The sequence below is a fragment of the Malus domestica genome, chromosome 10 (genome assembly GCF_042453785.1).
Source record: "Malus domestica chromosome 10, GDT2T_hap1".
Classification (NCBI taxonomy): Eukaryota; Viridiplantae; Streptophyta; class Magnoliopsida; order Rosales; family Rosaceae; genus Malus; species Malus domestica.
The window spans coordinates 4,805,398-4,819,286 of NC_091670.1; the positions used below are offsets into that span (position 1 = coordinate 4,805,398).

A 13,889-nucleotide genomic window follows, 5' to 3' on the forward strand; every position below is an offset into this window, starting at 1 on the left:
GTGGAGCCCACACGAAACAAGGACTTCAATTCTTGAAATTGGAGGAACGAGATTCTCTAGTTTTGTGAGGTATTTGAATTCCCTGAGGGTAAGGGAATCGGGAATGCATCTTTTATTCCTATTATGCCCTCACTTGTTTCTTATTATCCCAACATTGCCCTTCATTTGACACTCATTATGCCATCTTTTAATAAATAAATAAAACCTATTTATATATTTTTATATAGATAATTTTATTATATAAATTTAATTAAATTAATTAGTGTCAAAATAATTTATTTATGTAAGGGCAATTTAATAATCAACCTAGTTTTCATTTCGATTGAAATGAATTAGTAAACAACTTATATGGATTCAATATCATCATTTATGCCATCTTTTAATAAATAAATAAAATCTATTTATAAATGTTTATATAGATGAATTTTATTATATAAATTTAATTTAATTAATTAGTATGAAACTAATTTATTTATGTAAGGGCAATATAGTAACCAGCCTAGTTTTTATTTCGATTGAACTGAATTAGTAAACAACTTATATGGACTCAACATCATTCCTACTCCGATTCTAGACAGTTTTAGTAAATAACTTTAACATAAATCTGATCCTGATTCCACCTCAATCCAATTCCTCCTCAATTCAATTTATCTCAATTTGATTACGGATTAGTAAGTGAGACTTTTTCTTTTCCTAAGAGTCTTTCCCACTGATTGTGTGAGTGAGTTCCCCATCGTATAAATCCGTTGTCACCGGCTCGCGCTGTGACGGGGGTCGGAGGAAAACTTTTCCTTTTGTTCTTTGTTTCTCCTTTTCAGTACTTATGCTAACTTTTCCCCCATATGTATTTCCTACTTTACCCAAACTTTCTCTCCTCTTGGACGTCTGTCTTCCCCAACCACTTTCATTTCAATTTGCAGTAAGTTTTCATCGCAATTTGTTGCGACCATTCGAGAGGGTGCGTAGAGCTCCGGTGGGCACATCAGCTCACATTGTTTAAAACACCACCTCCTTCTCTTTGTCTGCCTTCGATGGCAGTGTTGTTCATGGCAGGCTTCTTCCAATTTCTGGCTAAGATAGGGGCGGCTTTTGTGGCTGGTTTTTGCGGAGCTGCTTGATTGATTATTGGCATTTGTTGGAGGAAGTGTTCTAAGTTGATCGTGAAACACTATTACGGTGGTGTATGCTGGGGTCGAGAAGTTTCTTTTGTTCTGTCTATAGTGTTAGGCTCTTGGTTGAGCTTTTTTGGTTAGCTGGGAGGTCCATTTGTGTTTCTGGTCTTATTTTGTTAGCGGGCCGCTGTTTGTAATATATTGTTTGGAATAAAATCTTTTCCTTTATTCGGGAAGGTTTTACCAAAAAACAAAAAAAGAGTGAGGATTAAATTTTAGTCATTATGCTTGAAGAAAGAATCAGGAAAATAATACATATATTTATGCAAAGAAGTCTTCCTTCTATTGACCCAGAACAGGATTCCAGCAAGATGTCGCTTAAAATTTAGCTTAATTTGTTCGTCTTAGTGTTTAAGTTAAGGGCCCTTACCAACCGTAGGTACCCTACAATTTCAGAGATTAATTTATTTTCTGCATCAGGCACTTACATACATATATTCGATTCGATAATAATTAGTCTGCGGTGCGGCTGATTTTGTCTTTTTCATGTTTTTTTTTCTCTTTTTCTATTCCATATGGATGATTTTCCATTTCATTTATATTAAACCCTAGATCAGTTTGTCATGCCCTAACTAGTTAGGTTTTGGGGCTCCATGATACAATTTTAAAAGAAGAAAATATAGCCAAGAAAGTCATCCCCGTGATAAAAAACAGTTTAGGCACCCTCATATGTGATAATGAGACAAGCTTTGTCTGGCAGCGCAAGAGCTGAATTTGTCTATCAGTGGGATTTCAAAGATTGTCTAGGGGCCTACTGTCGCAACCAAATCTCATCGGTTCAGAGGGGACGTTGAATGTGCCGAAGCAGACTCAATTGACAAAATTACTCTTACGGATATGCCAACACTTGAGTCTTTTATGCGAGTTGAATATTAAATGCGAGAAGAGATGTCTTCCCATAAATCACGCCAGCAGAGGTTTCAGTAGAGGTGACACCCCTGCCGGGACTAGGCGTTCTCCACGCCTCACGTGATGAACTCATGTAAACCAAAGCAATAGACCACTCTCACTCAGCAAGCTTAATGATATAACCCAAATGACATCCACAAGTCCAAAAGAGCTCGCATAAGAGATTTGCCCAGCAGGGCCATGCAAGGAAAGAACCAACATGATCTTCAAGGGATAATCATTGCTCAAACATATGTCATGTTCTCCAACGCTAGTTAAGAGTTGTCCCTTAACAAGACTCTCAATTGATGCCATTCATCACGTATCCCATAATCAATCATTGTTGGCTAAAGGGGTCGGATAATATGGTGTGTTAACCAACCACTTAGGGAGTGTCACACGTGCCCTAATGAATCATTCACAAGTCCATGGCTAGCACTATATAAAGGCATGTTCATTTTCATGCATAAAAAAAGGTAATTGTGTTTTATTCTCCTTTATTAAGTTTAACTTAGGCATATGTGGGTTTTTGGCTTACACTACACCGTTGTGACAAAGTCTTTCTTGTCTTAACAAAAAATGATAAGGTTGATTTTAGAAGCATAGATAACCGAATGCAAGAAATTGTAACTCGAGTAATAATTAAGAGTATTCATTTTTATACGTTTGATCCCTCTCTTCCACTATTATATATATATATAAAAAAATGATAACATCTAGTGCTAAATCATTAACGATAATAATAAAATAATATTTAAGATACTGTAAAATGCAAACCCACTTCCATGCTGGTATGCTATACCTGTCCACTCCCCTGCTTGTGGCACTAACTAATAAGGAAAATTAAACACATAACCACATTTTTAGAGGATAAAGCTCTTCATACTATGTTAAATATTAATATAGACCCTATAGAAATTAAATATAAAATGAAAAAATTAGTATCCGGTCCCTAGTTCTTACTGTTCATATACTAAGACCTTATATTAGTTCTAAAATTTTGATTCAAGTCCCTAGCATTAATGTGATAATGAATTTACATGTTTATTATATAATTTTTTAATATAAAAATTAGTAATTAATTTAGGGTTTAATACTCACACCTCTATTAAACTTCTAATTAATTTTCAATTCAAACATTTTCAAAATAATAAAAAATTAAATTAAATTAAGTTTGTACCTATTAGTTATATATATATATATATATATATATATATATATATATATAAAGATTCTCAATTTTTTAATCTTAAATGTACCCATTCATATCATTTTTCAATTTTTTTAATCATCAATGTACCCATTCTCATATATATCAATTTGTTATATGTAAAATGTACCCTTTTTTAATATAAAATCCATTCAAATTTTTTAATCCATGTTTAAACTTATATGGGTACATTCTTTTTCATTGATTTGAGAATGTATCCATGTTTTGGTACAATAACTTTTTTTGTTAATTTTGGTTAATGTACCCATACATATATGTATACACACACACACACAATATAATAGAGAGTATAATTTATATTTTATTATTTTTAATCCCATAAATTATGGGTTTTATTTAAAATCTCATTGATATAAACAATTACAAATTTCAATTTTTAATTTTTAATTTAAAAAATATAGTAACTTACATTATTACATTAATGTCAGGGACTGTTAAATCTGAGTTTTGTCAACAAAGATCTTTTGCAAGCTATGAGAAATCACGTTAATATTAAACGAAGAACAAACAGGCTTTATATAAGCCTTACACAGTAACTGAATGAAAACATGCAGCCCACGTTGAACATAAACCTAAACGTGGTAGAAGACTAAGTCTGAAAGAGAAACTGATCCCTAAATTCTAGGGTTTATTTCACCATGCAGTTGAAACTGCTTACATAATTAACCCTAAACTTACGTAGTGGATAAAACCACTACTTCTAACATCCTCCCTTAAACTGACTGCTAAGCAATCAGTTTACATCTGATTCCAAACACACTCCCATAGACTCCCGCAACTTCAGGAAGGCATCAGTCTTCAATGGCTTGGTTAGTATGTCTGCTATTTGCTCCTGAGTGTTGCAATAAACCAGTTGCACAATTTCATCCTTAGTCAGCTCACGAAGGAAGTGGAACCGTACATCTATGTGCTTGCTTCGACCATGTAGCACAGGATTCTTAGAGAGCTTTATTGCTGAACTATTATTACAGAAAATCGTTGTAGAGTCTTGCTGAACCTGACATAAGTCCTTCATTATCCTTCTTAACCAGGTTGCCTGACAAGCAGATGAAGCTGCTGCAATGAATTCAGCTTCAGTTGTTGATAGTGTAACCACCGGTTGCTTCTTGGAAGACCAACACACAGCTCCTGAACCTAACATGAACAAATATCCTGATGTGCTCTTTCTATCGTCCAAGTCACCTGCATAATCACTGTCTGTATAGCCTCTGAGCTCAGCATGTTCTCCCTTTCTGTAAAGAACTCCAAGGCCGATCGTGCCTTTTACATATCTTAAAACCCTTTTTGCTGCTGCCAAGTGCATTTCTGTTGGACCTTCTATAAACCTGCTAATTAAACTTACCACAAACATAGTGTCAGGCTGAGTGGTTGTGAGATACATGAGACTCCCCACAATTTGTTTGTAGTAAGTGCTGTCGACCTTCTCACCAATCAGGTCCTTTGTTAACTTGGTACCTGGAACAATAGGATTATGCACTGGATTGCAATTCCCCATATTAAACCTCTCCAACACTTCCTGAGCATATTTCTTTTAACATATGAATATTCCATCTGGTTTCTGCAATACTTCAATTCCAAGGAAATATCTCATCTTACCAAGATCAGTCATTTCAAACTCATTCATGATCGACTGCTTAAACTTACTGAACATGCTTTCATCATTGCCAATATAAATGAGATCATCATCATAAAGACAAACAACGAGAATATTACCTTCATCTCCTACTTTGATGAACAAAGTGTGTTCATGGGGACACTTCACAAACCCTTCCTTCAAGAAATAAGCTTCTATACGACTATACCAAGCACGAGGGGCTTGTTTAAGTCCATATAAAGCTTTTCTTAATTTGTAAACTTTATGCTCCTTACCTCTCTGCACATACCCAGGTGGTTGTTCCACGAATACTTCTTCGTTGATTTCCCCACGTAAGAAAGCACTTTTCACGTCCATTTGATGAATTGTCCATTCCCTTTGAGCAGCAAGTGCAATCACAATTCGAATGGTATCTAACTTAACCATAGGAGCAAAAACTTCAGCATAATCAACCCCATATTCTTGAGCATACCCCTTTGCCACCAACCATGCTTTGTACTTGTCCACCTCTCCATTCTCATTCAGTTTAGTCTTGTAAACCCATTTAACTCCAATTATCTTCCCTCCTTGAGGTAGATCTGTCAATTCCCAAGTGTTGTTCTTCTCAATAGCTGCTACCTCAACATCCATAGCTTTCCTCCATTTGGCATTTTTCACAGCTTCATTGTAATGAATTGGATCACTACTCGCAAGAAAAGCCAAATGCACCGTGGCTTCCTCTTCTTCAGATAAACCTTCTCCGGTCACATAATCCCGCATCCATACTGGCGGATTTCTAGGTCTTCTTTCTTCTGAACTGGATGAATTTGCTTCTGAGACTTTATCTGATCCACTATTGTTGCTTGTATCATTGTCATTTCCATCGAATCCATCTTCATCTCCTCCCTCACTGTCAACCTCATTAGCTTCACTTGTTGTGTCTTCATCATCATCCCATTCCAAATCTGCTATGACAGGTTCATGATGATGCTCATCCCAAACCCAGCTACTGTTTTCATCAAACCTAACATCACGACTAATTATGATCTTCTGTGAGACTGGTTCAAATAGCCGATAGGCTTTAGACCCTTCGCTAACCCCAAGTAGCACACACTTCATACTCTTATCATCCAGCTTGGTTCTCTTGTTGTCTGGGATGTGCACATATGAAATGCACCCAAAAACCCTAAAATAACTTACTGACGGTATCGTACCACTCCATGCCTCCTCTGGTGTTTTGTTTTTTACTGCAAGTGTGGGACTTCTGTTAAGCACATGAATTGTCCAGTTTGCTGCTTCAGGCCAAAATGTCTTTGGCATCTTCTTCTCGGTTAGTAAGCTTCGAACCATGTTCATGATGGTTCGATTCTTACGCTCAGCTACTCCATTTTGCTGTGGGGTGTATGCTGCAGTTAACTGTCGTTGAATCTCATTCTCAACACAAAACTCAACAAACTCATAAGATGTAAACTCCCCTCCCCGATCTGTGCGCAGACTTTTAATGCTTGCATCAGTCTCATTCTCAACAAGACTTTTGAAGACTTTAAAAAATCGAAAAGCTTCTGACTTTTCTACTAGGAAATAGACCCAAGTCTTGCGAGTAAAATCATCAATAAAGGTCAGTAGATACCTCTTCTTACTGTTGGATGCAGGCTTTATCGGTCCACATATGTCTGCATGAATGAGTTGTAGACTTTGAGAAGCCCTCCAGGTACTCCTTTTTGGAAAGGGGTCTCTCGGCTGCTTGCCTACCATGCAATTCTCACACACTCTTGAGGAGTCCTTTATCTGAGGCAGTCCACTCACCATCTGTTTCTGTTGGAGAGTCTTTAAGCCACCAAGACTCAAGTGCCCATAACGACAGTGCCACAGCTGAACTGGATCATCTGTGAGAGCATTGAAACATGCTTGGACACTGAGTTGATGCTGAGCAACAATAATAAACATGCGGTTTGCAGCCATAATGGTCTCCATGATCAGTCCTCTCTCAGGATGATAAATCTTGCATCTTCCATGTTTAATGAGAATAGAAAGACCTTTTTCCTGAAGCTGACCAATGCTTAGAAGGTTGTTCTTCAAAACAGGCACACAGAAAACCCCTGTGATCACCTGAGTCATCCCACTCACTTGTAGTCGAATGGTTCATTTCCCCAAAATCGTCATACTAGTATTGTTCCCTAGTTTCACACTTTCTCTAAAACTTTTATCAAAGTAAAAAAATAACTCTCTCTTACCACACATGTGATTGCTGCACCCCGAGTCGAGGAACCAAATATCTTCTTTGACCTCTGGAGCATCTACATACGCCATTAGCAACATCTCTTCACTAGCCTCAGCATAATTGACCTTTGCTTCCTTGTCTTTCTTGGGACACTCATACTGAAAGTGCCCTAATTCATGACAATTATAGCACTCAATTGTTGACTTGTTAAAGGTTTGTCGACCTCTCCCTCTGCCTCTTCCACGAAAGGTTCCTCGACCACGTCCTCTTCCTCCAGAGTTCTCTTCATAAACCACCTTTAGTGCTTGCTCCTCCACAACATGTCCGATCATCCGCTATTCATGTACCAACAAACTGCTTTGCAGTTCATCAATTGAGAGAAGATCTAAATATTTGGATTCCTCAATTGAACAAACCACATAATCATACTTAGGAGTCATCGATCTCAGAATCTTCTCAATAACTTCTACATCTGTCAATTTGTCACCGTTGATTCTTCTCTTGTTGGCTATGGTCAGAGTTCGACCAAAAAACTCATTCACAGTCTCTCCTGTCTTCATGTGAAGCATCTCAAACTCCTTTCGAAGTGCCTGCAACTGTGCTCGCTTGACACGAGCAGTCCCTTGATACTTTTGCTTCAACGAATCCCAAATCTCCTTATCCTTGTTCAAGATTGTTTCCAAAACAGCTCTATCAATTGCTTGAAACAAATAATTCTTAGCCTTTAGATCTTTCAGCTTTTGATCCTCAAGCACCTTCCTTTGCCCCTCCGCGAGTGAGGCTCCTTCTGCTGCTGCAGTGATTCCATGCTCTACAATGCTCCAATACTCCTTTGAGCGTAGAAAATTTTCCATAAGCATCGCCCAATGGTCATAATGCCCATCCAGTTTCGGAATGGATGCTTGCACAAAACCACTTCCTTCTCCTGCCATTTTCTCGTGCTTCTTCACTCAAAAGATTGCTATCTCTCAAGCTTCAACCAAGAGCCCCAGGTGGGGGCTCTGATACCAAATGTTAAATCTGAGTTTTGTCAACAAAGATCTTTTGCAAGCTATGAGAAATCACGTTAATATTAAACGAAGAACAAACAGGCTTTATATAAGCCTTACACAGTAACTGAATGAAAACATGCAGCCCACGCTGAACATAAACCTAAACGTGGTAGAAGACTAAGTCTGAAAGAGAAACTGATCCCTAAATTCTAGGGTTTATTTCACCATGCAGTTGAAACTGCTTACATAATTAACCCTAAACTTACGTAGTGGATAAAACCACTACTTCTAATAGGGACCTCAATCAAAAACTAAAAACTAACAAGGTTTCAATCAAAGAATATTGATAGCTAGGGACCGCATCCAAAGTATCCCATATAAAATATCCATATAAAATATTGGTACCATTATCACAAATACTCTACTCAGCAAAACAGCAGTGCGACCATTTTCATTGTTAACTACTCAATTGTGTCGTATTATTTTGACATGCATTCATTTTCTCAATTCATTGGAGAGATTAGATTCCATCACTGGTGAGATAGCTAGGGCCATGATAATATCTGTTTTCTTTATTTACAACGATACGTATAACTCAGCGGTATAAATTTTATATAAGACTGTTGCAAAAGTTTAATAAATTTTTGTATGCAATATGTAACTGTTGATTTTTCGGACCACTCAATGATATGTACATACAATAAAAGAAAATTTGTGAAATTTATCGAACAGTTGTATCTTTTAGACTCTGTGAGTCAAACCCATTGCACTCAGACTTCGATACTACAAAATTACGTAGCTTTACAATTATTATATTACGACTAAAAATATTGTATAACCCCAGATGTAGCGGCCGATTGTACCCCTTTTATGTGCGTCTTGCTGCTTTAACCCTCAACCCCTCCTATTTTTAAATGTTCATTATATATGTAGCCCTAAACCCCTACAATTTCAATATCTTGCTTGACAATCAAAATAATGACTTAATTATACTTCAAACTCAAGGAATATGAACCTGCATTCATTTCCAATTTAACATCTATTTACATTATTTTTTTCGACTATGTATTGGTCAATATTATGTGAGAAATGCTAACAGTTTAATATCAATTATCGTGCCAACATTATAAAACAATATTATGTAAAAAATATGAGGTGACAAATAGTACATGGAAAGTCTTACTTTTGAGAAAGTTTCCTTAGCATTTCTCATTGGTCAATACTATGTACCAATTACTTAATATTTGAAAATTCATGTGGTTAATGCCACCAATTATAAATTGATCGATTTCAATCACTTGAAATGCTTGTAGCTTAAGTTTAGCCGACATCATGTATAGTGAATAAGCTATCCCTGACCTCACTTACGATATATAGATCTCAATCAAATTTTCCCTCTCCTTCCAATTCCCAAAAAATACTAGTTTGAACAAGACGTAGAGAAATTATAATTCAATACATATCCACAAATTTCTTCCATGTACTATATACGGGTGATTACTGATCAAGTTCACATCACATCTCCGTTAGTTTCAATTGAAAATGTAAAGTGATGATGTTTGTGAAGAGATTGATACTTCTTTACGAATGACAGAACTTTTATAGTGACTTATTAAAGGACATATTTTTGTGCGGGACGAAAATAGAACTGATACATGAAACAACTGTATCCATCAACCGCAGAAGCCTAAGACAAAAAAAAATGAAGGAAATTGAAGAAAATACAAGGAATTTAATGAGAAACAATACTCAATTCATTCATCATCATCCCCTTGTGTCAGCTGGCTATTTAAGGAACACACAAACAAAATACAGACTCTCTAGAAGGTTCTTGACGAACCATTTAGGGTGCGTTTGTTGTACCGGACTATCTAGGACTGGACTAGCTTCAGGGACTAAGCTGGACTACCTTAGACTAGACTAAGTTGGACTGACTTAGTGAAGCGTTTGGTGCAGTGTCAGACTAAAAAACAGGATAACAACAAATTTTAATATTATATTTTCTCATTCATATTTTATTAATATTTTATATTATTTAATACATATTTAGTACTACCACTATCTATTTCTTTTATCATTCTGGAAACTCCCATCTCCATTCCCAATTTTTTTTTTCCTGTGATCTTCGTTTTTCTTCTTAATGTTGCTCTGACCCTCTCCCTTTCTTCGTCTTTTCTTTTCCTTTCCAGTCTCTCCTCCCTCAAAACATCATCATTCATCACCCTCTAAATTATTTATGGCACCACATATTCTGATTTCCCAACTTCAAATCCCACGGAAAATTGAAATCGTGCAGAAGCTCCTCTCTGCGGCGTCATGGATTTCACAACCACTTTGTTTCTCGACCCTCCTTTGATTTTCTCAGAAAAATCTCTTAAATTTTTTGGGAAAAATGAAGAATTTTTCTGTTGAGTTTTTTGTTGTTGTTATCAAATTGATTTTTTTTTTCTTTTCAAATTTTGGTGGTTGGATGTTGAGAATTAGGTGGTGGGTTTCAGGTCTGGGTACAGGTGGCCAGAGTTGCAGAGAAGCAAATTTGCAGCATGAAGAGGATGGAGCAACTGTCGCTGTGGCGGCCGAGTTCGAGCCGAGCTTGGATCTCGACGGAGCAAAAAGAGAAGAAAGCGAAGAGAGAGGAGGAAGGGAAGGGGGAATTGGCGAGGGGGAATGATGGTGGCTCTCGGCGTTTGTGAAAACATAGGAGCAGAGGAAGACGAGAGGGAGTTAGTCCCCGCTAATCCCATGGTTCTCGACGGGTTTGCTAGCGAGGGAGTTAGTCCCCGCGAGTCCCTTCTAATCTCATTAAACTTAGTCCGGACTGTTAACAAACACGGGACTGGACTACTACATAGTCCAGTCTAAGCCAGCGAAAGCTAGCGAGCTCAAACAAACGCCCCCTTAATACTATCCTAATAGTAGGATTTAGGCCCAAAATAACAGAAGACACATGTTCTAACTAAGATCCTAAGAGACTCCAATAGCCTCGCTAACGAGGTTGTTTGGCTATTGTAACCTAAAAAATGTTGCAAAAACTAAGCTCCAATATGTTAGCAATTTTAACTTTGAAAACAATCACTGGATTTAGTGAGGATGAAAGAAAAAATAGCACGCTGATCAAACTTCTATTTGCTAAGTACTCTTCTACTTGAACCTCTGCATTCAGTCCTTCAGTAACTATGGCCAGATTGCGGAGCGGTGAAATCTACGGTTAAGCATTGGACTGAAAAAATTCTGGCAGCAGAGATTTGAGATTTCCTTGGTCCACTGCCTATTCAGCAACTGATTTTCATGTCTCGGAGATGGAGAATTGATGGAAAAATGAGTAGTAATGGACAACGACTAGGTTAAGGGTCACTATAGTAATTTTATTCTTTTTCTTTGAACAATCAATATTATCTACACTAATGGGAAGGGAGTGAGCTTAGCCTCATAATAGGCTAGTAATAATATAGTTCAAATTTGCTTTTGGCAAGAATCAAACCTAAGATCTCTCACTTACAAGTAAAGAAGAATATCACTAACCCACAGTATTAAGTAACAATTAATGATCGCTATAGTAATTAGAATATGAGCATCATATCTAACCGATATCAATTAGAAACTGTTGAAGAGGCTTAAGATGTTATTTAATAAGCCTTTGGTACACAACTGTCCTAGTTTTTCTCTTCTTTGATACAAGTGATGTTGAGAGAATAAAGATTATAAATCGAGAACTCGGTTGCAAAGGTGAATCATCTTTACCAACTAAGTTACAAATCGTTTGGGTCAAATTTAAGATGGAAAGGATATTGCTTTTGGCTTGTTTTATTAACACCCCACATTTTGTTGACTACATCCCACATACTTAATACACCCTACATCTACTTTTTAACTAAAAATTTATCTTATTACACCCCACTTATTTTCCAATACTACCCTTACACCCCACACCCCTCTACATACACCTCACACCATACTTAAACCCTACAATCAAACTCTTCGTTAATTACATTATTCAAATAGTTTTTGGTGTTTTTTTTTTCTGCAAAGAACTTGCTAGAGTTTTGGGGGAGAAGATAGTCATAGATTTCTCAAATATGCGGATCACGTTATGAGAAGAAGTATATGCTCATATTGTCTTTCTTGCTTATATTATGTTTGAATATTTTTGGGCAATTGTAGGATCAAAGAAGAAATTTTAATGTTACGATTCATGCCTGGTATCTAAAGCTCCACCCAAAAGTTCCCTTTGCATATCAATTAGAGATTTTAAATGATTTTCATGCAAAGGAAACTGTATGTCAAGAGATGTATTTATGAAGACATATATAAGCACATGCATTTTTTTAAAATTCTAATAATACAAAAGTTGGAGATGACATTTTAGTTTCAAACTTACAGATGATATAGATGTTCAATGTTGAAGTTACAAATGATACAAATGTTGTAGTCAATACCCAAGTGACAGAGCTACGGACGACGTCGAAGCCTCCAAAACATTGATTTCATGTTTCATTCGTCAAAATTAACCTCTTTTTTTCATTAACTATGTTCTGTTTTTAGTTAGGGTTTTGTTTTATAATGGAGGTGAGAGTATCTTCAAGAGCTTGAAAGAAAACAATCTTAGAATACATATTACAAATAGTTGGGGTGTATTCAGAAAATAATTTTTGTTTTTTAATTCATATATGGCCTAAATAGTAAATGCATATTAGGGTATATAAGTTATTTAGTAATAAAATATTATGTGGGGTTTATTCAACACTGCTAATAAAAAAAACCTTGTTTTTTTGTCATAATATATTTTCTCAGAGTGGCATTAACAATCTTTAGAGCATGTCCAATAGGAGATCCACAATGCCTTTGAATATGCATTTTACATTTCTCACTGACCGAAAGGTTCTCCAGTGAATTTTTTTTTTCAAGGGATGTAAAATACCCATATTCTTGACCGATGCAAAATTGATATTTAAGTTATAACATCCTCATTTAAGGCATTGTACATCTTCATTGTAGATGTTGTTACATCTTTTACGTACTCATGGGCGGCAAAATCGATCGTATTGGGTATTTGATTTGCAGGAGAGGGAGAGGGAGAGTGAGAGTGAGAGGGAGAGGGAGAGGGAGAGTGAGAGTGAGAGTGAGAGGGAGAGGGAGAGGGAGAATAATGAGATGAATATATATCGTGCCGCTGAATCGTTTAGAATACAGTCAAAAACCTAAAGCTCTAATAAAACCCTAATCGTGCATTGTGCCCTAATATATTCATAAACCCTCTCTCTCCTCTCTCCCTCCCCCTCTCTCTTTCATGTGATGATGTAAATTTTCTTTTGCCCGCCCCACTCCCAAAACAAACCCACTACCTCTCCCTCGGTAAACAAATCACAGCACCTCTACTTAATTTCACCCTACCACAGTAATCAGCAATAAACAAATATAAACCCTAATGCTCCAATAAAAGTTCCTCTGTCTCCACGCTAACCCTAAAACCCGACTCCTCTCCCTCCTTATAATATCCAGTAAGGTCGCATAGTTTATTATGCAGGAAAAAGACATTGAAAATGGTTTGCTTACTTCAAACAAACCCTTTAAACTTTCGCGATCTTCCATGCCCCCTTCTCTGCCTCACTCCAATATTATCATTCATCAAAGTCTTTTAATTTCTCTTCCCTAGGCAGCAGGCACTCTCTCCTCCTTGTGCCTGCCCCCGTGCCCTAATAGACTCTGAAATTTTTTATTCTGTCTCGGCCTAAATGCAAGTATTTATCTTATTACTTGGATTATCTATTTCTTTTGGCATCAAATTTACTAATTATCTTATTTTCTGATAACC

The 13,889-nt window shown here is 36.7% G+C and overlaps 1 protein-coding gene across 1 annotated transcript; it reads right to left on the reverse strand.

The window, feature by feature from the left end:
• Nucleotides 1-4,024: 4,024 nt before the first annotated feature.
• On the reverse strand, nucleotides 4,025-4,786 carry LOC139188504 (secreted RxLR effector protein 161-like). The gene has a single exon (XM_070806087.1). It carries the CDS (start codon nucleotides 4,784-4,786, stop codon nucleotides 4,025-4,027), a length of 762 nt encoding a protein of 253 aa, XP_070662188.1.
• Nucleotides 4,787-13,889: the final 9,103 nt, after the last annotated feature.

Excerpts from the sequence above, each read along its gene's own strand:
- LOC139188504 (XM_070806087.1), bottom strand. The coding sequence starts at position 4,786 with ATGGGGAATTGCAATCCAGTGCATAATCCTATTGTTCCAGGTACCAAG.